The 27,755-nt window shown below is 39.5% G+C and overlaps 1 protein-coding gene across 3 annotated transcripts in view; it reads right to left on the minus strand.

Moving 5' to 3' along the window:
- Positions 1-25,271, minus strand: part of SLC38A9 (solute carrier family 38 member 9) — a 33,939-nt gene extending 8,668 nt beyond the window's left edge. The window contains exons 1-10 of one of the 3 annotated variants that reach the window (XM_010226713.2): positions 25,128-25,271; positions 16,978-17,110; positions 16,312-16,433; positions 16,106-16,169; positions 15,909-16,002; positions 14,908-15,078; positions 12,541-12,600; positions 10,130-10,327; positions 7,788-7,895; positions 4,144-4,250 (exon numbers count right to left, since the gene is read on the minus strand). In XM_010226713.2, the coding sequence (XP_010225015.2) occupies positions 4,144-4,250; positions 7,788-7,895; positions 10,130-10,327; positions 12,541-12,600; positions 14,908-15,078; positions 15,909-16,002; positions 16,106-16,169; positions 16,312-16,433; positions 16,978-17,110; positions 25,128-25,231 (1,161 nt within the window). In that variant the 5' untranslated portion in view covers positions 25,232-25,271. Of the gene's footprint in view, positions 1-4,143; positions 4,251-7,787; positions 7,896-10,129; positions 10,328-12,540; positions 12,601-14,907; positions 15,079-15,908; positions 16,003-16,105; positions 16,170-16,311; positions 16,434-16,977; positions 17,111-25,127 lie in introns of those variants that run through there. The other 2 variants (XM_088520611.1, XM_088520612.1) reach the window with 2 other exon arrangements.
- Between the last annotated feature and the right edge of the window lie 2,484 nt (positions 25,272-27,755).

The raw sequence follows: 27,755 nt of genomic DNA on the forward strand, positions 1-27,755 counted from the left end.
TTATAGAATCCAGCCAGCTCAAGAGCTTGGGCAAAGCTTGCTTGCTTCTGTGCAAGAAAGTGGCTCCCGAAATGTTTATTCACACTATCGCCTTGATAAAAGCAGCATATCTTGTACCTCTGCAGTCTCCTGAGGGCAGGTGGCCCCAGGGAAAGCATAAACATGCAAGGTTACACATTGCAAAAAAAGCTCAGGAGGAGGAAGCCAGGTTTTAGTAATGGACCTGGGATCTCCTGTTCGTTTGCCCACACCTTTGTGGCAGGAGAGTGATGCCCTTTTACCAAACACTGATTTTGCTAACCAGACAACTGCCTGCTGTTAACACACTCTGCCAGGGTAGTCCTCATGCATCCCAGCAGCTCCCTCCTGCCAGCTACAACCTCCTCTTGCTGCTGCACAGTTAGACAGCAGGGCTGTGCTTTTTTACTTTTCCAAACATCTAGACTTTTATAACCATTTGTGAGTAATTCTCATTACTGCAAGTATTACAGACTAATCAGGGTAAGGGTTTTTTTTGCAAAAACTCTCATCTTTTGAAGATAAGACTTGGACAATTTCTCAAAATGCACCCAAGTTCTTGAAAAAACCATCACCTGACAGAACCTGTTTTCACTTGCTTTAAATTAGAGAGCTGTTATATTCCTTTTGTATGAAGATTGCAGTTTCTCATGCAAAGCACACAGGAACTCACAGTTGTCTCTGGACATGCTCTGCACTTAAGCATTAAAATCAAGGGTCAAATCATCTTTACTGTGGGAACTTCTTGCTGTTACAAGGGAAAGGAAATTCATGCCACTTCCTTAGACTTGAGGAAGGGTAGACAACTGGCATGCTATTACCTCTCTGATTATACTTGTCACTCGCACCGATCTTTAAGAGTACCTCTTTTACTTTGTAACAAAACCTAAACGCAGGGATAATATTAAATTTTATAGAACATAAATCAAAACAGATTTGACCCCAGAACCTACCATAATACAAAAAACACCCTGATCTTGATCAGGTAACAGTGACTCAACCTGAATTTATCTTTACTCAAACATCCTTCAGCTCCCTTGCAAATATCTTTTTCCATATATGAAACAAGCGGCTAAGACAGCTGCCGTTGTACAAGCATGTGTGGGTGCATGCAGGTGTCTGTGTGATTAACAAGAACACTTCTACATTACTGCTCAGGAGACCCAAGTTCACTCTCTAAAGACCTTGACTACAAATACTATTTAGACAGCATAATTCCAGATAAAACTCTAGGGGACATGAAGAGAGATAACAGGATTATTTTCTTAAACAACACAGCAATAAACCCATTTGCCTATTTTAAGGAAGTTTATAGCCACACCGAGCAACACTGTGGCAAGAACTGTCTAAACAGACAGAATACAACTGTCCCTGCACCAAAGAGTTTACAATGTAAGAATCAAATATCAATCAGAAGACTGATATAATCCTATCACAACTCCAAGATACAAATCCAGGGAAAGGTGCAGCCTGTTGCACAGCACTGGAAGTAGCACATGTAAGTGCTACGGCTTCTCTACAGGTATTTCCTGTGTGATGCTAAAAAGAATAGGCAACTTTCAGGCCTCGTTTTCCCTGTTGCAGGTCATGGGCTTATGGGCCCAGCAGTTTGTTTTTTTCCCCCCGCAGTGGCACAGCTGAAACTAGTATGTAGAGTCCCTTCTTGGGTGGAGGAGTCTGAATCAGTCTATTGTAATTATTAACATATTAGAAGAAGTTGCTTTTGATTATCTCATTTCAGATTAGTTGTTTTTGAAAAAACAGGTGCCACCTCTGTAATATCTCATCTGGACTCTGTGCATATTGTACAAAGGCCTTTGAGTAGTTCCAGTTTCAATAGCAAGCAATAATGTCTAACAGGATGACAAAAAAAAAAGTTGTTCATCACAATGCACAGCGCTGTGTGTTATTTTGGCTGGAAGCAGAAACTGATGGCAGGGGAGCAACTCACTTGATTTAGACCAAGCACTGCTCCTTGGCTCCTTCCACAGCCTCTCCACTGCACGGGAATACTAGCAGAGGACTCCTCCTCTAACACGCATTAACCTTCAGCACAGACACCTCACTGGGACCAGAATGGAAGCTGCTGCCCTTTTGGATTTCTTACTCCATTAAAAGAATTGAACCATTTTTCTTCCTCCCAAAAGTGCTTCCTACAAGCCCTAGTTTCACCAGGTTTTCTAGCTTAAGTTCTGTCTTCAGTTGGGATTCTGTTAGAAGTCATGTTTTAACATGATTATCCAATAAAAATGCGGTCTCCATTCAGTATCTGTGAGCTACTGACAGAATGAAAAACATTTTATTGACGTAAATATGCATGAAACAAATATCTTCAAAACTCCCTTTCACAGAGATTGGGAGCTGTATACATATGCATGACTCCTAATTGGTCCAGCAGCTCAATGAACTAAATCACAAAACAATTTGCTCTTCAAGAATATCAATGCTTCATTTACATTTGCAAAACACTTCAAAGGTCTAGGTGACAGGCTCCTATACAGCTACAAAGAGCAAAGAAGGAAATTATGAATCCTACCTAGAGATGTTAAAAGTTACTGTGACCCTGTATAAGCAAAGGAACATATAGCCACATAAAACTGAAGAAATTCTGCACAGATTTGGCTTCCCATTACAAATCTTTCCTGCCACACTTGAAGGTTCCCTTCCTGTGCAATTCAAACACTATCCAGCAGTGCAAGTCTTTTCAGGGTTTGGGATGCATGCTAAAGCTGACCTCAAAGTTGAGTTCAAATCCCAGAAAGAACATTTGGAAATGCCGATTCAAATGCAGTCAGCAGTTTCCTCATCCTTAGCAGAGTAAAAGGAATTTGGGGAATATTCCAGGTGCTGCTCTTTGGTGCTCTGGTTTCTTCCTCCAGTGTCAGTGGAGGAGGAAAAGCTACAGGAAGAGTCTTGAATGTGACAAAAAGGCATTAGGCCTCCTTGCATGTGACTGACTATAGGAATGATTGTCCCTTTAGAATTTGAAAGCCAAAACTAACAGGAAATAGAAGTCTTGACCCTTTTGTGCATCACTAAGATTTTCTTAGGAAAACTCTTTTCTTAGGAAAAAATTTACTAAGTTTTCTTTCTCAAGAACTCCATTAACCCACTGTTTAGGTGTTATACTACTTTCAAAAGTGCCCATAAAACATAAGAAGCTTTCTAGAGGAGAAGTCAGGACACCCTTTTCACAAGGGGTCAGCTGGCTTTTATTTATAAGGTCAAGAAAGTCATCTTGGGGTAAAGCAAAATGGCACCTCACTGCACTGGCACATAACCTGCAATTCTCTGCTGAATGAGATGTACCAGCCTCTAATACAAGCAACAGTTAAAATTTTGCGAATGTCAACATCGCTACCAAATAGACTTTAAAAAAGTTGGACAAAGAAGGAGAGGAAAAACACAACATAATTAGATTAAAAATGTACCCTAGGACTCTTAACATTTTATTATGACTATTTTATTTTTTTTACCATTCAAAAGAAATCTTCCTGCCTGCCTCGTAACATGGGAAGATATTAAGGAATGCAGTTTCATCTAGATAAAGCAGTAACATAACTTTTTCAGAGAGTAAAGAACCAGTCCAAACTCTACATATCACAAGCACTCCCCAAACCCAGGCTTCAGCTTCAAAGATTTCCTAAATAGAGCCAGGTTTCCCTGACCTTGATTTGAGTCATGGCAGAAACTCCTGAAGCAACTCTGAAAAAAGATGTTTTCCATACCCCACCACTAGCGTTCAGAACCTTTGACTACAACTAGCCCTCCATTCAAAAAGCTCAAGTATTTTTCTTTCTACATCATTTTTCCTAAAGTCTTGCAACATTATCAAGCCTTCTGCCTGTTATGCATTATTTGGCCATTTTACTGTCAGTCTGACCACAAATAATTTTGCATCTTTCCTCAGGGATTTCATCTGAATGAGTCTGTAATACATCTATTACTCAATGGCAGCCAGTGAAAAGTATGTGCAATGGCTTCCTCATCAGATCACAACATAAAATTTACATTTTCTGAAGCTATTACAGTCCCTGGATCAATTTCAAGAGAAGCAGACAAGAAAATATTAGCGTCGCCTGGCAATCTAGATACAAATCAGCAAAGCCTGGTGAAATTACTTACATTGTTTTCTTGATTCCTGTTATTCTGAAGAAGGGTGATGATACAATTGTGGATGAAGAAGGCAAGTGTCAAAACACCTGTGAGCTGAGGAAACAGAATTCTAAACTCTAAGGGGGAAGGGAAAAAATAGTATTAATTACTTATATCTTTGAAATAAATGACAGTATGTACAGAACATACAGCACTGGAGTCTACTGCCAGAAATGTGACTGTCATCTTGAAATGGGCCAGTATCCTGCCATTCATTATAGCCAATCCAGGTGTCACGAAGTACAGAATCATAAGGCCAGTATATAACCAGTTACTATATAACCACTGGAACAGTCTCCAGGAACAGTCTCACAAGACCTCAACAATAAAAGATTATCAGGTTAATCTAGGACTTTGTGTAAAGCCCTTCTGCTTCTCAGCATTATTAGCAAACATTTTTGACACAGGAATCAGTCCCAGGGAGACTGCATGTGTAACAGTCTCTGAGAATGGAAATAGGGCAAAGGTCTCTGCAAGCATCTCTTTCTTGTTGATCTTGTTGACCAAGATCAACAAGTTAGCTATGCTACAAGAAACTGCCATCTGTAGATGCATGCTGCTGCCAAACTAAAGTCCTCAGAAAGGCAAAGAAACATCTTGACTTATCATAACCCACTACTACTTCCCCCTACTTGCGTGTGTGTGTGTGTGTGTGTGTGCGTGTGTGTGTGTGTGGCCCTCCACAGGAATATCTCTTCTTTTCATACTCAGAGGATTATGTCCACAAGACTGCATTTACTGAAATAGTGTAAATAATCTAGGAATTTACCAATGCAATAACATCATTAAAGCACCACACTGAGTGTAACACGTATGGATATACATACCCTCAGAGTGTTCTACCAATCAGATATCACTGAGCTTTCCCAGCTCTGGAAGACATCCAGCAGTGTCACAATACACTTACCAGACTCTCACAAGCATTCACAGATCAAATCACACAGAGCTCCATGCAAACATATCTGGACCAATTTTCTCTAAATTGCAATGAAATCTGCAGGTACTTAAAAAGAGGGCTCCTCCAGCCTGACGGAAGCTGTCTTCTTGAGGACATGATGATGGTTTGGGTACATCTGAAAATTCTAACTACCATGATCTGCTACCAATAGAATTCAGAGCACACAAGTGAGTCTTGGGCTTGTTTCCCTCTACTTCATTCTCAGTAATAAAACCAAACTGACAGATACAGAATCTCCTCCAGCACTATAACAGCCTGGATGTGTATCTATGTAGTGGTAGCTACATGCTAACCTTGTCTCCTAGTAGTACTAGTCACATTGCCAAAATAATCCAGCTACTGGGTACTATATTTCTTACAGAACCCTGCAGCACATATTTCTACAACTCATTTTATACTAGCACTGCGTAATACGGCTTTGGACTTGAACCTCAAGATATCTCAAATCAGACTGGTTTCTGATTTATGCATGTGCGTTTGCGTACCAGAGTTTGGGTGAATTTTCTCCTGCATTACAAAGAATCTGCAGATTCACACAGGAATTCCCAGACTGTTTATTGGCACAGTTCACATTCAAACCCTGCTTTCAGAGAAAGGCTATATGGGGTTTCTCAGAGAGAGGTGGCAGCAGAGTCTTGTATTTACCTAACTGCCCTGTTGTATTTTTTAAATCTTAGCTTTTGTGTCCAGTACCACCAGCAGAGGCCAACTTTAGCACTTTATATTTCTCAGTTTCATCAGCTAGTTGGAAACCAACCCTTGTAGCAAACCAACAAGTCATTAACTAGAATCCAATTTCTTAAAGACTCATTTTATCCCACATTACTGTAAGACTTTGGATGCTGGGAACCCTTCACTTGCCAAGTCTTCACTCCTGAACGTACGTGCAGCAGTTCTCCCTGTCTACATAAATCTTGCATTGGAGCAAGACCAAATGTTCTGGTCTATCTAATACGGACTTTGAGCAGCACAGACGAGCATATTATTTCTACTTACAAATGGCATTAAGAATAATGTCATACAAAAATATATTAGGTCATTAACACAGATGTGTCAAGTGCTTTGAAATCCAAATTGTTACACTGCAAACAAAAGTAATCTGTCAGTCCACAAAAAACACTCTTACAGTAAACACAGTAATACATGAAAACAGACCAACACACCCACCACTGTAGGCCTAACCTACTTCTATCTATATATTCATATACATGTTGCAGCACCCAGGATTCTTAGGGAATCATGTAAAACTTCCTTACATCCAATTCATCCTGACAGCATCTGTTTTGGTCTTGTACAAAGCGATACTTGGCAAAATTGCTCAGCTTCGCAAGACTCAAGCCAGAACTGACTATCATTTTCCTTCTCAGTGACATAACCAAGCTTAAAAAAAAAGTTTTACCAAGGCCTTCACTTGTTTCTCAGCATTCAGATCTTGAAATAGGCTTCTAAAAGCCTAAGATGAGGAAGCAGTGACTTTCAGCGGCCATGGGAGAACGAATAAACAGAACTGATGAGAGCTTTTACTGCTGAGAGGTGGGGAGGAAAGAAACACTGGTTATGAGCAGAGTTCTGGTCCAAAATACACAGAATACACTTAGCTGTTTGACTTTACTGGACCAAGTTAACTGTAGAGCTGAATCAACCAAATGGGAGTAGTAGAAGAAAAAGCGTTAACTGCTGCAAGACTAACACAACTCTCATGTGAACACACTTAAATTACACGAATTTTCTATCACTTGCTCAGTGACTATCAACTGTAGTTTATCTGTTGAGCTAGTGAGATGTGTCTTTCCATGACTGCACAAATTAGAACAGATCCTACTGTCAACTGCAGAACAGCTCTGGCGTTTCTCTTTTGATGACCATCTTACTCTAATAATTGAAATTGTTTCCTAAAGATTTAAATGATTCTGGTTCTCTTCAAATCCATAATGATACTCCTAACAATAGTTTCCATCCTATGCGTAAAACCAGTATAGTACTTTAGCACTTATCATGATTAAGACTTGCTAAGCCATACACTGCTGGGAAGAATGGCACAAACCACCGAAGAAAACTGAAGAAAGTGCTTATCTCTGAACTTTGACTTATGCTGAAGTAAATAAGCAACTTTTAAAGAAGGATAAAACTACTTCTGCTCCTGAGCATATGAGAGTGATCCAATTCAATATTACAGCTCACAGTTCCTTGAAGCTAGCTGGAAGCGCATTTTTTTTTCCTGTTGTAAAGCCTGGGGATGGGGAAACAACAGCTAAAGACCTGGCCTTGATCCCTCTTTCCAAGTCTCCTAAAATAAGAAACTGCTCTCTCTCTAGCTTACCTGTTCATGCAGTAGTGCCATTTGTACGAGCTAACGGTCACTTAAAAGAGACGGTGAGATGATGCATACATCAAACATGATAAAGACTGCAGATACATCTAATGGTAGCTTCTCCTCTTCTCCAGTGCTGATATTATAAGCAACATTAATGGGAAAAGGACTCCCTCTCCCTTCGTCACAAGAAACCCTTTCTGGGCTTCCAGACATAACATCAGATAGCACCTCCTTGCTTGGTTTACCTTGGTTAACCAGGGCCGTTAAAAGGTGGGCGAGACAGACATTTATGAAGTTCTTTAAAAAGTCTAATCCCCACAGCATACACACGTTTTACCTTACCTGGTACAAAAAATTCGTTCTCTGTAAACCAGTTGAATTCTAAGTGAATCCCAAGACGAGCAGCCTTCACAGTGACAAGAAAAACTAAGTAGACAACTGAAATCGTACCTAGACAAGAGAGAGAAAAAAAAAATCAATATAAAGTAATAGCAAGTATGCTCTCTTTTATTCTTACTTCATCCTATAAATTATCAGAAGTCTGAATAGTTAGATTGGTATTTGGTCTTAAAAACACAGTCTAAGTTCCTTCCTTTTAGGTCAGAAGTCAGACCGAGGAAGAGCAACACAAATCCACACAAGCTCCAAGTATGTTTAAAGTTCTCCAGGTGCTGCATGAGTGAGAGTGGAAGAGGTGGAAGGGGTGCCCAGCAGTGGCCAGCACTCGGTAGGCATGGAGGTCTTCAGGCAGTAAGAACAGGGCTTCAACTTCAGCTATTAGGAGCTCAATCCAACATGGCATCCAGCTGGCTGAGGAACTACATATCTTACACTGCCCATTCACTCCTTAACTTTTGAACCAAATGGCACAGTGAGATACTAATTAATGCTAATTGTAATTGCAAACTTTACACTGGGAGTCAAAAGCCTAATAACTACATTTGACTGCAATGGATTTAATCCTGCCTTGAACGTAACCTAAGTGCACAGGATTTCCATTCTATCTGACTGGTCCTGAGTCATCCGGCTACACATTGCACAGCCTGAGAACTACAAGGAGGATCAGAGATGGATATATAATGGATACAGATGGATGTATAACAGATATACATGTCCTGCTCTATCTGCATGTGGGACAGCATATGATCTCGGTGCCGGTCATTTAAAAGACAGGGACAGCAGAAGGGCAATTAACAACTACCCAAAGACTGAAGGAAATGACACCAGCAGTAAATAAAACTACTGTGATGAAACATCCCAGTTAACGATCCTGCTAGTCATAGAGCAGGCTGTAAGTACACGCTGATTCTTGACCTTTACTTATATAGGTCAGAATACCGATTCAGCCAAGATACCATTTTGCTATAGCAAGATCTCCAGGATTACAAAATAAATTAAAGAAATATTTCATTTGATGACACAGAAACGAAGTCAAGAGTTAAGCTGGGAGAAAGTTCTGTACTTTAGGATCAGATGAACAACTAACATAGCCTGTGGTTTCTTAAGCAGTCAACTTTCTGCAAGTATAAAGATCACTAAAAGAAAAAAAGCTTATATTATTTCAGCACCTTAAAAATCGCCTTCCACTTTTTCTTGTACTATAGTATTTAAGGTTCACCAAAATTACAAAATTAAGGCAACTTTGAACAGTTTCTGCATTACTGACTTTCTGAACATTTAAACATGAAATTTCTCATAAGATCAGATTAGTCCTTAAATAAAAGCAGCTGCCAATGATAATACATTCTGGACATATTCTAAAACGAGGTACAGTTATGGCCAAATCTCACTTAAAAAGTATTTTCTTACTCCCAATGTTTCAACGCTTGACTTTTCTGTATAAAAACCTCACTATATAGAAGTACTGCCATTTATCCAACTTCCTGTGTTGTATTTTCACGTGACTGGTCCAGCAGAGCACATCCAAGCTCTAAGGAGGTGTCACACCAAAATGGAAGACAAACTAGGCCCTCATTTCCCTCTATTTTACCCCTTCTATCACCCATCTTTATCTTTTTCAACACATTGTGTGCTCCCTGTTTCTTTTTCCATCCTCACCACGAGCTTCAACGCCAATGCCCTCCTGCCTCTCCATTTCTATTAACTGGGACCAATCCCACCCATCATCCATGCTCTTGATTTCCCTGGCTTGTAAGGCAGAGAAAACAAGGGCAAAAAAGAAATGTTCATGTTTTAGCACAGAACAGACCAGGGAACTGGGAGCTGTGGCAAAGCACAGCAGCAAGTTAGAGTGATTGACTAATGATGCTACTAATTGACCAGCTGATTGGTAGCAAAGGGCTTCAAGTCACTGGCAATTACTCTTTGAAAGCAACCATTTTTTTACCAGATGAAGGATATGTCTGACTGCCATACCAAGGGAGCATGCATCAAATGCTACTGTGAAGTCTGTGTTCCACAGCTTAGAAAAATCAGTTGTAAAACCACTAGAACTTGTTTTACAGGATTATCAAGGAAGTAAAGACAAAAAGTATCTCCTCATTAACATTAAGGTTCAAACAAAGCAGGACAGAAAAAGCCTGTGGGTGATTTAACAAATCAAACACTGAACCACTTTGAGGTAGGATACTGGCTACTGCAAAATCGCTCACTAGAGTAGTTCTACTGTATACGTTTCTTTTTAACTGCAGTGAACACATTCTTTTAGAGTACTTGTTACCCACCTAGAACATTAAATTTTGCAAAGAATGATGGAGACTTCAGATTTAGCAGGGGCAGAAGAGCAGCAATCAGGTAAAACGGCACTGTTCGTGACTTGTCCCACCACTCCTCGAAGAGCTCAAAACTGGTACTGTTGCCAGAAAAGAGTGTCACACTCCCGTTTTGAGGTGGATAATCCTTAGCAGCACCCGGACAAATAACTGAAACAAAGGAAAACAAAAATAGTCCCTGATGAAAAAGAGGCTATTTGCACATAATCTTCACAACCAAGAGTCCATAATTTCTGGGAAGCGTCTCAGCAGTGCAGAATAGGACCACCCAGAAGCGATGTTTCACAATTCTGCTCCTAACTTTTTCTTAAAAAAATTTTTTTTTCTTTATTAGGAGCACAGTGCTAACATTTCACTGCTTGGCTACATCACCAGGGTCCTTGCATGATAAACTGACAAAAGCCAATGTTCTTACAGCTGAAAATGAGTGAGAAACCCGTTCTGTTCTAGTGGGAGCTTCTGCACAAGGTAAGCGTGAGGAGCCACCTCCACAAGCAACTTGTGTGTTCAGTGTCCACCTGTTGCAGCCCAGGCACAGCAGTGCATGGTGGCATCTGGATGCTTATTTAGCATCACCATCTGCCTCTGCACGTGTGTCAGATGACACAAACCAGTGTGGGTACCTCTGCATGAAGAAGAGCCAGTATCAGTGTATGTTGTCCTGGGAACGCAAGCTGAAGATGACAAGAAAGCTGCTGTAATTAATAGCAGGTGCAAACTCATGAACTGAAGTGAAGCACCCTGTCATCTCGGGGCCTGGCCATATACGAGCAATTCAATGAAACAACCCAGGAGAAACAATTTAACACATAATAATAATGCTGCCAGAAAGGAATGTCCTGTTGTGTGGCGGCTCATCAACACTGGCTGACATGGTAGCACCTGGACAAGAGACTGGAACAACAAAATCCAAACATATCCCTTGATGAAAAGGGTTTTATTTGCTTGCTGCTAAAATGAGCATTCGTTTCTAAGAGATGCCTACAAAATTATGTGTTGAAATATGAATCTTATTGTTCTTACTGTCTTATTGTTATCTTCATTTTTTTTTGGAATCTTGGCACCTCACTGTATTTCATAGCCTCCCTCCCTCATCAGCTTCATGCCTATTCTGCTACAAAGGAAAAGGTGTAGAAAGTGTCCTATTAAATGTTACCTACGATCACAACACGTTACTTTACTAGGTTTTGCATTTGCGTATGCCTCTGTTGCTTATTAAAGGACTCGTCCACAAACTTATCAAAACACTTTCATTCTGATTGATCTCTTTGCTAGCCCTGGATGTCTTGGCAAGAGCCATTCAAACAGTTGTTGACCTTTAATTTATTCAGCAACCCAATTCAGTCTTACAGTCACTGTAAAATGCTATGGAATATGGTTTTCTACTTGATCTCTCTGTTATATCCCCTGCTGCATGGGATCAGAATAGAAGCAAGACAGAAGAACACAGCAGTAGGTATTGGTGCCCACCTGATAAGGACACAGGAGAAACAGAATTCAGAACGAGCTCAAATGCAAATCAACTATTTTTCAGAATTTTCTCAACTTTTTGTCTTACTCTAAAAAGCTGCTCTCCAGAAACAATGCTGCAGCATTGTGACACACAGCTGTCTCACTGGTTTGGAAACACTTCCCCATTCCCATATGCACCTGGGACAGGGATAATTTACTACTTTGTAACACAGGGCTACACTTCCAGGTGCTACAAAGGCACAAGATCAGCTACTGACAGTGTTCACGCTCCTACTTTCATTGTATATTATTCTCTCTTCTTAAAAATTCTCAGCAGATCTATCTCCAAACTCAGCTGCAGCATTTTGCCTTAGTCATGAAAATGCCAGCTGCTCCACAGAAGCATGTGGGCACTTGTGCAGCCTGACACAGTTTTTTTTTTTTTTTGTGTTCAGCATCATTAAAGCTGTGGCTACAGCATTTTTAATAAGTATATGGTAGTGCTGTGAGGAGGGCAGATGACCCATCCAAGCTTCTCAAAAGCAAACACATCGGGCATCTCTTAGTTTCAGAGTGCCGAAGTTTAAATTCCTTAAGGGGATTACTCACTACACAACTACTGTTAGAGATTTAAAATACATAATTTCAAGGAGTGGCTAGCTGGGCACACAAACATATAACTTACTTTTTAAGACCTGCATCTCATTCTTTTTCATTATTAGGATTGCCATCCAAGTTTGTGGTTATATGTGGAAATACAAATCCCAGATAGAAAAATTACAGCTTTAAAAAATAGGTAGCTAGACCTTAGAATACATTTTATAACTGAAATGCAGATAAAAATTAGGCATGAAACCATGTTTATTTGTCTTTAAGCCCTCACCCACCAAACAGGGAATCTTTTTTCTTACCTTTGTTACTTTCATTAGTGCCAGGAACAATATCTGTTACATTAATATTATGAACAAAGTCTGAAAAGGAGAGAAAAAAATTACAACAGAAGTTCTACATTTGTTATTAGATGTAATCTGTTGCCTTAACAAAAAGGTGTTAAGGAAACATATTGGAATATGACAGAGACTTAAAACAGAAGCTTACACCTCTTGCTGTAAAGTAGGTATTTTTTAACTTTCATCTTAAAAATCCAGAATATTTAACTAGGATTCTGAAAAAAAAAAAATCTAAAGCTGACTTCAAAACTACTTGTGTCACTTTTCACATATTGGAGCTTCTTCTGACAGTATTAAGACAGTTTTAACACAGCATTATTGGGAACATGACCTGCAGTCACCCTGGTACTACTTTGTTTCAAGTGCACTCCTATTACTGCTCTGCCCCAGTAGTTTTTTGGAGTTTCCCCTACTTTGGCGAGTTCCAAATTTCTAGACAGCAGTTTCCTTCTTTGCCATCTGAAGTTTAAGTCAATCAACTGATTTCTACTCTTTCTATGGCCCTGTTTCTTCTTGTGTGTAAGCTAACCAAAGCTGGCAGCGCCAGTCCCGGAGAAGATGTCCAGGCAGCACCAGGCTTGTAGGCAGCACATCACATGTTACACAAGAGGGATTGTATTCCAGGGGTCTGAATCCCTTAGGGGATAACAGCTACAAAACATTAGATAGACTCACTGTATGGATCTCCAGAGCAAAGGACTACACACTTCAAGCTGTGCTCCTGAAGCTCCCTTAAAACTCTGGCCTATGACCTTCAAAATACACATATGTATATGCAATAAAACAAGGAACAGAACAGAAATATAGAACACTTATTTTTTTTTAAAAAAAAGGAAGAATCATAATGGTTGAAAAAGACTTCAAGATCATTGAGTCCAACCCTAAGCCCTTCAACAGTGACAAGATATCATACTTGACTTACGAGTCTCTGAATTCTGCAAAGAATTGTTACCTCCTATAACATCCTTCCTCAGAGAACTGATTTATTCCTACATGAATTGTGTAAATTTAAGAAAAAAAAAAAAAAAAAAACACCTGAGTGCCTGAGGACATGGGAATTCAATTCAGCTTCCTTATGATAAGTTAAAAACACCCAGCTGGAAGATGCTAACTGTTCAAACCCACATTTTATTCCCTTTGTAACTTAATAATTAGTCACAGTGAAAATTAGGAGAAAAAGAAAAAAAAAAGAAAACACTGAAATTACCACAGAGACTACAGCTTGAATAGGAACTCCTCTAAAATATTGTTAAGTGATAAACAACATGGCAAGGACATAGAATTTTTTTTTTTTTTTTAATAAACAAACTCTTTTGAATCTTCTGAATTCTACTTACGAAAATCACAGAATAATTTGGGTTTGAATACTTTAGGATTAATATGTAAATATTATAAAACAACAATAAAACCTTCAGATGAAATGCCTTATGAATGCAGGATTTAGATCAGCTGTAAAGCAGCCAGTAATTAACCAGTAATGTGTGTCCTTCAAGGATGGTGGGAACCCTAACTAAAATTTAAGAGGTTTAAGTATCTGTGCTGCTATTTGCTTCAAAATCAAGAGAGATCTGTTAATTACTGTGAAAACCAAAACGCTCAAGTCTTAGCTGTGCTATTCAATGCGATGACTCAGAATTTCAAAGCTCTCAATTCCATTCTTTATTCCCACAGCTCTCCACACCTAATTGATTGTATCCACAAAGCCCATGCATACGTGAGGGTGTAACTGCCCGACAACAGAATTTCTCTAGTAGCAACACCATACCGAGAGTTGTTCTTTCCCTGCTTATACAGCTCAGCATTACTCCAGGGATGCCTATACAAACTGGCTGTGCAGCAGCAGTGTAAATTTGCTCACTTTTTTTTTTTTTTTTGGCAGAGATTCTTTTTCTAAGCTTGGATCATTTCAACAGCTTGCTTTGCCGTATAGCTGTACAAATAATTACACCAGTCCAAGCAAGGCAAGGGGAAGCAAAAATAAGAAATGTCAACAAACAACGTTGCATAGGTTAGGAATTTTTTTTTTTTTTTTTTTTTTTAAGTCCCCCCAGAGAGAGCACATTGTTAAAACTACACCGGAAAGCTTGCCTACTCACAGCAAGTCATATGATTGGTACCTTGTCTCTCATTAGAACTACACTTTGAAGGATGGAGAGACTGTCTTTGTGTGTGCCCACAACTCACACCCAGTTAGCTTATTCTGATTCAACTTTTAGAAAATAACGGAAACTTAAGGCTAATAACCTGGAAAATTCTATGTTAGTGTAAAGCAAAGTCTTGATCTTTAAACAACATAGCTGTAAATCTTAACTAAATACTAATACTTACTGTATATAAACTTTCCTGTGTTAAACAGAAAGTTAGACATCAGCACCCAGTAAACTACCATGGCTCCAACAAGCGACACCATAGAAAACAAGAGGCTTGACCATTGACCAAAGGATCCAAAATAATACTTGCAAACATCTGGAAATTCCCAATGAGAAGTATCTATTAAAGCTGAAGAAAATATAAAAAAGAAGATATATAAAAAAGTAAACAATTCTAAATAAAAAATACATTGAAGATTTAGATATCACAACTCTTCAGGATTTTTTTTTTGTACGAGAATATTCTGATATAAACTCAGAATGCTTCTTTATGCTAAGAAAATGTACTAACTTTAAAAGATAATGCTTGTCAGGAAGCATTGGTCTGTTCCATTATGGCTTTTGCCATATGCAAATTGGCTTTTGAACAACAAAAGTATATTTAAAGTAGTATTACTGTCAGCAAGGCAAATGCCCAGAAAATTACATCCAATGCCAAATGCACAGTACACAGATGCACACATTTTAGTACACAGCTGTACATATTTTAGAGACAGCAGTATTGCAGCTCTAAGGCAACTAAATAACGACTATCTTGTTTGTTTTATACAGAAACAGACTTGGACATTTGGCTCTTTGCTATACACAAACCTTAGGGTAGTACAGACCACAGAGGTGAATGCAACTATAATGCACACTCTCCTACTATAGGATGTAGTAGAAAATGCACACAGAGAACTAGACAGTGCTTATGGAAAGGCAATGGGAACTCCTAACTCTAAGTATCTAAACATTTAGTAAATGAGCATCTTAAAAACAGAATAATAATACAGCAAGAGAAGATATTTAATTTACAGAGTTTAGATCTGGACTCCAAAAGGAGTGATATTCCAAAAGTGACACTTTTACCCTTATTAGAGGGTCAGGCAGGTAGAAAGACAAATAAACAAAGAATCTATTAGATCTCTTAACTTCTCACTTAGTGGAAATGTTTGCATTATGAAACTTGGCATGTCTTACGTATCATTTTCCGTGATTTCACAACTCTGTAACAGCAATAAAGTGTCAAAATGCCCATCAGTAAGATGAGAATGATTCCAGAAGTAAAGCCGGCCTGTTAAGAGGAAAAAATATGGTTTAATATCACTCATCAATAACACTACAGACAGGAGCAAGCCAGAAAATATTTTCATAAGCACATATTTTTCTAGTTTTACCTGTTTTATTCCCCATGGGATACTTAATATAGATGTACCCATCATTGTATTCCATATCATAAATCTATTAAGAAAAGAAAATAGGCTGTGAATGACTTAAGCTACACTCCTATTTCATATCATCTTCTCACCTATTTAAGCATGCAATACAGTATGTTCAGAATAATGCATTTTCTGGTTATTTTATGCGAAGGTGCTTAACATACATTGTCACTATACTGGAGTTTTTACCATGGCCATCTGTGCAACTGTCAATTTTAAATGCAGTTCCTAATGGACTGTACACATATATCTCATCAGGTGCTGGAAGTACATGATCAGGAGCAATCTAAAAATGAATAAAAAAGAACAGAAAGAATTACTAGTTAATGTCAGAATAACTATTGTCCCAATTACAGCAAGCCAACTGTTGCCAAACACAAAATCTTCCCACATAAACTGTTTTTAAAGAAAACATTGGACTGCATTACTTTTCAGCCCATAAAAGAGAGTTACCGAGATTCTAGGATAGGTAGCAGAAAACGAGATTTCCTTCGGTAAAGCATCTCTAACGTACTACATGGACACTGCAGGTTCAGTCATCCACTCACAGATAACAGGAGTGAATCTGCATGTTTGGACAGTTTGGACAACTGCTGTGAAATTCAAATTTTTGTATGTTTCCTTTGGACAAGATATTTCACAAGAAGTCAGTCAAGACTTCTGGTAACACAAAACCTCATTCTGATCATCAGATACTAGACATTTACTTGAAAACAAGCTGCAGAGTGACTCTCCCTCTACATTTACTTGTGTTTCTTTTATACATCTCAGCTGTGCAAGACACAACGTGCCAGAAACCACTCAGTTAATCTGGCCTCGTCTTTCCTTACCAGAGCCCTGTGTGCAGGAGAGGCAAGCCTGCTGTAGTAATGAATCCTCTTATTCATTGCTGAAGCTTCATCAGTGACTCTGTGTGTGTCATCATTCACGCTAACTATATTTGTAGGCTCTACGTGGAATGGTCTAAAGAAGAGAAAATGAAAGAAACAACATCAAAAATCTGAGAACATGAGAGCTAACACACAATTCAGGGAACGCTTAAGCAACGTTCAGGATGAATCTGTCATTCACTAACACAAAGTAAATGCAAAAACATCAGTGCCATGACAGAAATTACTATTCACGAATGAACCACATGTTTACATCATCCTTATTAAAAGGACTTCTTATGCAGATTCTGCTGGGCAACTTAACATCGAAATTCAGACCTAATATCCAGTCTCCTAGTTCTTAACCAGAGTGATGTGTGAGTCACATCACAACTATGTTAATAAGCTAGGCCAAGCTTACTGGTGTTTAAAACTGGTGTCGCCAGAGGTAATGAGGAGGAACAGAGGTCGAAACAGGAGGCATAAGAATGAAGTAAAAAGAGTACAGAAGGACAAGAAGAACGAGGGGTGGCAATGAGGACTCACTGCAGAAAGGCTGGGAACTGCTGGTACAGCCAAAATCACTGTATCACACAGGGAGAGTATTAGGCCAAATTGGTCACTGCTTTCGCTATGCATATGCCAGTGTAAACGAGAATAGAATTTGGCACAGATCTCTGAACAACAGATGTCCATCTTTAGTTCCCATGATTCCCTTAAAATTTCACTTCAAAATTCAATAGATTAACCACAGAAAACATTGGTGAGAAAATCTCTCATTCAGAGATATATAGAACTAGTTGGTCTCCCTCCACTCTTTTGTATTTGAAAAGTGGACTGCAGGCAGGGAGGGTGGTAACCATTGCAGGAGACTGCAGCTCCACAGCCCGTTTTATTTGCGTACACACACACGCACACAGAGGAAGCAGAGGGAAAGTAGCTCCTGTCTGCACATTGCTCCTTGACTTGCAGAACAGCATAAATCAAGCTCCGTGCAAGAGGCACTACCACAGACATGTAAACCCAGTTAAGATATTGCAATTAATATTTTTAAGCAAATATAATTTGTGCATAGGCACCTATACTGAGACATTAATTCCAGCCTCTGAAAGGCTAATTATCCAAAACCAGAAAGGATACTGATGATCTGTAATGCCTTGATATTCTTATTTTTCCCTTTCATCCTAAAGCAATCCCAAGAGTATTCTGACCTTCTTACTTGAGGCAGGTGTTTAAATCACTTGGCAACAAGAAAAATCCCCAAACTAGAACTCACAAAAATGTACTGCAACCAAGTTTCAGGCCTCTACTAGTAGAAACTAAGGCTGCAGTGAAACCAGGTTGTTTTTCCTGAAGTAAGTGCAAAGCCTATTTGAACTGACTGCTTTTCAATACCCATTTCTGGTTCAGACTACAAAGGAAGTTGGCCAAACCCTCCTGCCACAGCTTTCAAAAACAGGACAATCTCTTCCTAGATCTGGGATGCCATTTTCTCCTGGCAAAGGTCTCATTCTCCTCCCCAGTGAATCATTAAATGGTAGTGTCAAAGTGCAAATGCTTATCTGGAGGTAAGCAAAGAAATGAAGCTCTGAAGCTCTTTGTGGCATTTATACAGGAGAGGAAGCTGCATTCTCAAGCCTTTAGCATCAGGGCCTCACTTCTGTGTGCTTAACAGGTGTGCAACTAACTTAAATTGACAACACTTCTGCACAAGTTAAAGTAATTCATTCTTTCTGCCTTCTCAGACTTCACTAATTATTACATCTTTCTTCCTTAGGAGAAAAAGATAGATCTTTCTAAGTCATTTCCCATACACTAAGGAGAAAATGAATACATTTTTAATTTAAAAAAATCCAAATCGATACTTTTCTTCACATATCAATGAAAAGAAGGAGGGAATGCTGATTTTATGTGGGGACCTCTGGAGTGTTCTTATATATAATTAGAAGAAGAGATAACAACTAAATAAGTGCTAAAACTATTGTTTAAAATTTAATTCTACAGCACACCAGCTAATTCCACTCCCAGGGAACAGACAAACACTCAAGGACTGCCAGCTCTAAGCAGCTTTACTTGTTTTATTTCAAAGCTTTTGGGGCTGTTCCAATCATACTGGACACTGAAACTGGACTGCTGAAAGAGATTTCACTAAAGAAACTGTAAAACCAAGATTCGAGTGATACAGGGAAACTGCTGTAACATCAATGGCTCCCATGAGTGGGTTTTCTGCAGCCTCTTTTTTTTTTTTAATCACTCTAATCTCTTGCATTATATAATATATATGTAGTATACATTGGCTTGGTGCTCTCCTTGTGTGATACACATTATATATATATTTTATATATATATATAATCTCTGGCATTGTATTATATAATCACATTATATTTAGAATATTAGAAGTATTCACTATTTATATATCAGCTGCTTAGTGTAAAGTGCTTCATGAGGACTCCCTCTCCCATCTTGAGCTCACACTAACAGTCCAAGCCCTAAATCCTCCAATGCTCATATGGGAAAGCTACGCGTAGTGAAAAAACAGTGCGTATTTTTAAAGAAGTTTATATTGTGCTTCAAAGGTAGAAAATCCATGGCAAGAACTTCCTTTGGAATGGCATTCGAGAACTGTTGATGCGATGTTAACACTTTTCTAGATGGTGAGTGGAAAATTATTTTTTAAAACAATAGACTTAATGAACAGAAAATGTGAATTTGACATCTTATTTTACAGGGAAAGCAGTGCCATTAATCCAAGCTCAGAAAAATATGATGTCCTGGATACAAAAAATGATTTGTAGCAAAAAATACAAGTATTTATCTGCACCTGGAAATTTTTATAGAAGTTTTCTTCAGCAGCGTGAAAAGTCTGGACTGAACCAGCAAATTACATTCCAGTAGAAAACAAAGGTATGATTCAGAATCTTCCTTCTCAGTGAAAGAAAATAAACAAACAAACAAAAGAAACCAAAAACCAAGAAAGAACCAACCACCCCCCCCCCCCCATGCCAAGGGGATTCTATTTATGCGTTTATCTATTGCTGTTGCTTCTTGCCTGCAGAGCTCCCATTTAATGCTAATAGCACTTGGGCTGCTTCCCCCCTCACTCCCTTCTGGGGCAGGATTGCCGAGAATGATAATGATCTAAAGGAGTAATTAGAGAGGCAGGGCAGGAATTTGTTTTTCCAGAGCACCACAGCACCTGCAGTATTACTGAACAAGTGACTGTGCTTAGATAGATCTTCTCCTCTTTGGGATTCTGACTGCTAGAGATGCTGCTGAAAGCACCAGCCTAGCTCATGAGTTATGGGGGCAGACTGGGATGCAAGCAGCCCCTCTGGACCAGGATGCAAGTGGCCCCTGATCGCCTCCAAGACAGCATAGCACTCATCTAAGTCCACTTTGTGGTCCCCCAGTTGCCCTCAGCTCAGAGACTGGCTGTAGGGCAGAACTTGCTCATCCATCTGAGTAGCCCTTCAGAGATTACCTTGAGAGGCAGTTCGAACTGCAGCCTGGCTGCTTCGGACTTGATTTCCTGTCTGTCTCTAGAGACCTCGAGTCTAACAGCCAGGCATTCAGTCCATGCAAGGATCAGCAGATCCACAGAAAACTCATTTTTGCACTGGCAATCACATCAACGCAAGGGAAACATGAAGAAAATTAGTGCAATCTGAGAAAGGAAGAGTTTGCATGACTGGAGAATGAGAATATTCCCGCAGAAGAGTGCAGGCAATGTCTGTGCATCAAGAGAGAATATAGAGGCCAATTCATTTGCTAAATCTATGCAAAGAAACACAATTACGATTTATATTTCAATGGCTAACGTGCATAACAATTTTTTTTTTTTTTTTTTTTACCAGGGCAAGGGCACCACTAAAACACAGATATTTTCCACAACACAGTGGGGACGGCCAAGATACAAGACATTCTTGCTGCTGTCCTCAACAGGAACACGGAGCAGGGAAAGGGGGGCCGGGGCTTCTGGCTAGCAGGAACTCGCGCTATGGTCCAAGTGAAAACGAAAAAAGCAAAAAAAAAAAAAAAAAAAAAAAAAAAAAAAAAAACTAACGATTCAACGTGTTTATACCGTATCTTGTACAATTCAAGCACTGGATTGGGAGGACAGCGAAAGAACAAAACAGCAAAATTTGCTTGGCAGACTACAGGCCATTTGGCAAATGCCAGCAGCCATAAGGATCTTGCTGGCGCTACTGTAGTTTCAAAGGTTCAAAGGTTAAAATTTGTTAATCAGTTTCTCCGGTCTATAGTATCAGCCTGCTACATACTCTCAGATCACTTATAATCTGTATTTTTCTGCTTAATATGAACATAAAGGTGACAATAAAACTAAAGAGAAAATAAAAGCTATTTAAAATTAAAGCTTCATTTTGACTTATGTCTTTACATATTCAAAATATCAGAATTTTCTAATCTTTCTTATCATGTTATAATGGATTTCAGTAAATGTCCAAAAATATCTTGGAAAATATTTGAGAATTATGGCAAATGCATATTTCAAGTATTTTTTCCAAAGTAAATTATTTTGCTTCCCCAGATATTTTATGAAATTATTTTAAAATAGTAAACAACTGATTTAGACATCTACTTAAAAGTACTTTTGGAAGTATTACCAATCCTTTCATTTTAATGTATTTTTATCTCTAGATGGTAGTATTATAGACTTCAAATTATGAAAACATTTCATATTTGTAGATACCAATTAAAATAAACTTTATGGGAAGAGGGATCTTAAGTATCTTCCCAGGCTACTTAAGACAATTTCACACCTCCTCTCCAAAAATGTCATGAAAATCAACTTCATCTTATCACAGATTTCTGAAAAGTAACTGATTGATATGACAGGATCAAGCAGAAATACAGCCAGCACAGAAATACACAGAAATAAAGCCAGCAATTTCCTCTTTCTGTTTTTAAACAGCTACCACTTGTCACAGAACTACTGCATATGGCACAGAAGAAACTGATCAGAGGAGAATTAATTTTTTATCATGGAAAATTTAAGTACCATCATGTGAAAAAATATTTCATAATCAGTACTACCTATCTGGATAGAGGAACATCACAGAACATCAATCTTACACTGTAGCCTATGTCTTTACTCCCTTTGCTTCACATTTTACTTGCACCTTTTCCAGAGCTGTAATTCCACTATCATTATAACCATTCCAGCAGGACCATGTAAGTATCTTATAATACCTGATGGCAACAGAACCAAAAAAACCTTCCAGAACACAAGGCTAAATCATCTGTGTTGCTCACAGGATACGCATTCTGGTTCAACAAATAAGGAATTGCGAGCTAGATGGTATCTCATATTCAGTCCTACTCTTTCTTCCTTCGGTGCCACAGGCAAAGCATTCCATGTGCTCTTATGGCAAGCAAGAAGGCTCTTTAATTAGTCATGCCTAAGTAGGAAGTAGAAACAAGTAAAAAGGTGGCACACAGAAATGAAGAGATAAGCTATGCACTAAAAACACCACATGGGTTTGAGGAGGCAACTTCAACTTCTTTAAGAGGCTGTGTCCTTCACTTCACTGAATGGAGAAACTGTAGCTAGTGCCCGGGTCAGTCCCTACCATTGCCAGCTCTTTATTAAAACAACTTGGAAAATAAAAAGGAGCCTCTTTTGAATGAAAAAAGCTTTCCTGACTGCCATCTACAGGCATGGATATCTTTAATTTCACCTACTGATCCCTCCTATATTGTGTAAGAACATTATGTGGACTTGAAGGAGAAGAGGGGAAAAAAAAGGAAGGTGGCTTGTTCCCCCTTTAGCAGAGAGCAAGCTTTTTCATATGCAAAACAACACAAAACACCTTTCCTTTCTATAAGGTTGCAGTATTCTTGAAAACAATCAGTATCTGTTGACACTAAGATTTAAAGAGCAGGAAGAAGCAAAAAGAAACGACTAGAAAAACAACAAAAAACCCCACGCTCTTTCTTGAATACAATAAGCCTCAATAAACCACTGCAGCAATGACATTCTTGCTTAAGACCACCTAATGTACTGTGAGTTAACTGGAGTCCTTGGGCATTGCAGAGACCAATAACATCCACTTTAAGAGGATTAGAAGAGATCTTATATATTGCCCAAATTTGCAGAATACTAGACAAAATAATTTACAACTGTAAAATACAATTAGCTCATTGTTCCTATATAAACACCGAGGCCTTTCAAAAATCCCAACCCTTCCAAGCTGTTAAGAAAAGCAGAGAACTACGGAAGTCTAGCCAAATCTAAAAGAACCCAAACAAAAGAAAGAAACAGCACCAAGAAAGACAAACAGAGATTATAAAGAAGTCACACAAAGCACTTCAATAGCAAAGCAAAATAAGGATGCTGTGATCACGGTTTCTAAAGAGCAGGTTAAAAAAGGGAGCAAAGTAATCAGAGCATTTTATCTACTACAGCACTTGCACTATTCTGGTAGTTTTATACACAATAATCTATGAGCTGTAACTCCCTACAGCACTAAAGAACAAGCCCTCCCATGTGCTCCCAAGCCTACAAAGGCCCCCACAGTACTTCTAGGGCCACACCTGAGCAAACCCTCACAGCCTCTTCTCCATTCCTAATTCTAAAGACTATGCTGCCTCCTCCAAATATACAGAGATGGACTTAAGCCTTGTTTGGCACCACCCTACGATTTCCACACCTTCCTCGTATCCCAGGCCTCACGTCCTTCATCTTTGTGCCTCTGGACAGTTGGAAAAACACAAACCAGACATTTCCATATCACAAGGAAAGAACTTCTCTCAGTGCCCCTGCGTTATCGTATACCTGACACCCATCCTTCCACAACCCAACGAGTACAGCCTCTGACACAGGCAGTTCCCCAAAGCTGCATAAATTAGCAAGCCTATGATGCCAGGTGGGCCACTGAGGTGTTCAGACACTCTTCAGGGACAAGTTAAAACAAGAATTGCTTTTGCACCCTTCCTTTTCCCATCTCTGAGTGCTCTATATTTTCTGCTCTTTGCATAGACAAATCTGTGCAGGCCTAAACCCAAACTGCATTTTCCTCCCCATGCCAACTCAGATCCTTGTCCTCTCTCCCCCTGTCCCTCCTCCTTGTTTTGTTCTTAGAGGGATGACAAATTGTTTAGCCTCTGGTTAATCTGGAAGAAATCTCTGAAGAGTTTCCAAAGCTGCAAGCTGAGACAGAAAAGAAAACACTGACCAAAACCTCTCCCTTCTGCCAAAGAGGCTGTCAACTAAAGGATTTGACATGCAACATCGCCATCTGCAGCTCATTTAGGAAAACTGCCCTGCTGAAACATGATGATAGAGGAAAAGGGAAACAAGCAGCATGCAAAGCTCTAAGAGGCAGCAAGAGTCTGGTCCTTCAACTAACAATGCAGAGCTGGTGACTCCAGGTAATACAAAGAGGGAAATTCTCTTCAATCTAAGATTTTGTTCCTGGACCAGCAACTGCTCAACAAAATCCTACCTGCAATAGCAGAAGTAGTCCTACACAGAGCTCCTTCAGGGAACATAGCTGCTAAATTTCAAGGCAAAATATAATCCTACAGTTTGTCTAGATACATATTGTTTTCACAGGCATGGCTGCCAAATTTTTTCGTGCTTGCTCCAATTCAAAGAATTGTCTCAAAGGCAATTAAGGTCACTATTTCCTCAGTATTAGCAAAAAAAGGATTTTCCCAGTACCACCTGCAGAATGCACACAGGGCCAGTTATCTACATAGCCTGGTAAGCTTTCTTGCCTAGACAACACTTCAGTTTGGCGTGCTAAACCAAAAACACTGTGCTTTAGTTTGTACCTGCTATATTTATTCAGTCATTGAAAAATATTTTAAAAGTCACAAGTTGAACTCTTATGAGGGCACTGTCCCCGAAGTGACATCAACAGAAAAGTCTCTTCCTTAAAAACAAAAAACAATAAACACATCTATTCTTCTGGTGCTAACAAATAACGTTGCATAAACATAAAGTAGGAACTGTTTGTATCCAGATACTTGTTTCTCTCTGTTCCATCTTCTATCTATCTTTACAGGGTTCTGCCTCTAGAGACACAGAAAAAAAAACCCAGCTCATTACTATATAACCACCTTCCATGGTCAGCCTTCCTCATACCTTTTGCATTTAAAATCTTCTGGATTAAACTGTATGTTCATGATTCCACAATTGCTCTCATCACCTCCCACAGGAATCAAAAGAGGTTTGATATCTTCTTCCATACTTGAAGAATACACTTCTTTCAGAGTCTGACAGTTATTTTGACCTAAAGAAAGAAAATGAGACAATTACAGTTAAGTAAGACCGTGCATCTGCTGAGAACTTAGCGGAGGTACAATCCCACTGCTCTACAAGCCCCTGGAGTAAAAGCACCCACAAAAATCACTTCAACTTGTCATTCTTATTCCACAATGTAAATGTAGGTCAGCCACAGTAGTGTTGTAAAAAAATATATTTTTATGACATCCTGCCATTTAAGTGGACGCTGCACAACTGTGTTCTCAATTTCTTTTAATACTTCAACAGTCATTACAAATTTAAGGACTATGATGGATGCTGTAGTTTATATTGGGACCTGACAGGTTTGCAACAAAGGAGGCTGAGAAATTGAATTTTCTCTGAGCTATGACAGTTGAGAATCAAGTCCATCACGTGCAAATTAATATTAAATATATTCATATGTAGGCCTTGTCTTACAGCTTTCACACATTTCTAATTCTGACTGCACCAGTGTAAGACCATAGATTTTTAAAGGAGGTATTTCCAATTTTCAATAGTACTGCTGAGAAGTTTGCCACAGTTATTTCACAGCTGTTTCATTCTATTAATTCAAATGTTGCAAAAAATGCATACAGAGTTTTCTGGTATACCTCCCACAAGAAAGATAGAACTATAGCAATTTTTCATGCTCAGCCTCCTCAAATGAAAGACAAGGAGCTGTTAAATAACACATGGTAATAATGTTTTACATGCCATCAGAGCACTCCTGACAAAATACTACAGAACAGCCTGCTTTTATATGGATGGGAGCCGATTTTCATCCCATGGATAGAGGCACATGATTCCCCATGCTTTCAATGCAGCTCAATAAACGTAAGGGCTTTAACAGCTCATAGCCCTGCTACCTCCCAATGAATTCCTGAGCCAGGACCCCTTCAACCAAAAACAGCAGAAAGGCATCTGCTTTACAGGGACAATTTCCTGATGCCTTGCTAAGTCAGTCAGCCTGATGGATGGTTTGATGAGAAACAGAGCTGACACAAGATAATTAAAGGATGTTTCAAGTCTGGGGTGGGGATGGAGGAAGGCAGAAGGAATGAGATATGTATCAGCCTTCTGCATCCTCATGGAAACACCCCAAAGGAACAATCCACAATTACATCAACCTAAGCACTCTGTCCTCCTCCCTGTTTCTAGCTACATGTTCCCACTTTTCTTGCATTAGTTCATCCCACTAATGCCTCTCACAAAATCGAAAAATCTAAAGGAAAGAAAAAAGGGAGGGAAAAATAAAAGAGCAGGAGAAAGGACAGCATGGGAGGAGAGGAAAAAATCTAGCAGCTTTCAACTGGGGCCCAAGATTTGCTGGAGTAAAGGAGAAATAGGAACACACTGAAGGAGCAAGGTGAGATCTACAGAAGCACTACGATGGCTCAAACCAGAACTGCCTTTCAGAGTAGAGGTCCACGAGTGGTACTGAGCACAGGTTAGAAGCTCTCTGCTGTCAAGAGGGCCCCCTCAAGGTCACATAAATGTTGCGGAAACAAACAGTCTTGTCCCTGCCAGCACAAGCACTGAACCAGGTTGAGAAGACCGATTCAGATGAACAGTGACCATTCCTTCCCCCGCTTTAAACCTAGTCACCTCAAAGTCCCCTCTGCCTGGCTGCACGTGCTTGTGTGCCTGTGAGGAGGAGGGCACAGCACGGAGGTGAAGCCGCTCTTCCTGGCTGCGCTGCCAGTGCTTGCCTGCTTCCAAGATCCCCGGGGCTGCAGCCCAGAGCACAAGGGACTGGAATAGCGCTGTCAAGCTCAGAGATGCATGATTTTGTCTTGTTCGTTTTAGTTCTTTAATGGGGCATAATAAGCAATCAGTGATAGTAAGTCAGGTAACCAAATGGCCCTCTTTTCCTGATAGCATCTTCCTTTGGCACTTCTTTCACACTCTCCAAAGCTTTTTTTCAGCTCTTCTAACCTGAGCATCTGGATAGGTGGCAGGGAGAGGAGACAAGGAGGCTTCCTGTATCTAAATTAACTTACTGCTTCCCTTCTCTGCCATCCTAGTCCTTCATTAAAGCATCAGTTCAGACTCTTCACTCTAAAGCCCTCCCACATCACCATTGACACCACCGCTCTTGACTCTGGCCCCTGACTCCTTGCTCTACATTCTCTTCTCTCGTCTCCTCTGGGGACTTTATTTTCTGATTCCTGCTTCTCATTTCCTATCTTCAGTCTCTCCTCTACACTACCTGCCTTTCATAAGCACTATTACTAAGAGATTCCTTATCCTTTTATGTTACCCTCTGTTCCTTTCCAAACCACATATACAGCTTTCCCGTTGTTCACCCATTTACTATTGACTTCCCTTATTTTTCCATATTTCTAGGTTGCATCCTTCCTACTGATTCCACAGTAGTTCCAATCCCTTCTATATACTGCACCCTCCTGCTGTTAAATTCACCTTAGGCTACATGATTCTTCCCTCAGCCAACAATCTGAAAGAAAATCATAGACCTAGAAATTTTGC

The sequence above is a fragment of the Tinamus guttatus genome, unplaced genomic scaffold (assembly GCF_059628265.1).
Source record: "Tinamus guttatus ecotype Peru unplaced genomic scaffold, ASM5962826v1 Tinamus_guttatus_pri_ptg000094l, whole genome shotgun sequence".
Taxonomy (NCBI): Eukaryota; Metazoa; Chordata; class Aves; order Tinamiformes; family Tinamidae; genus Tinamus; species Tinamus guttatus.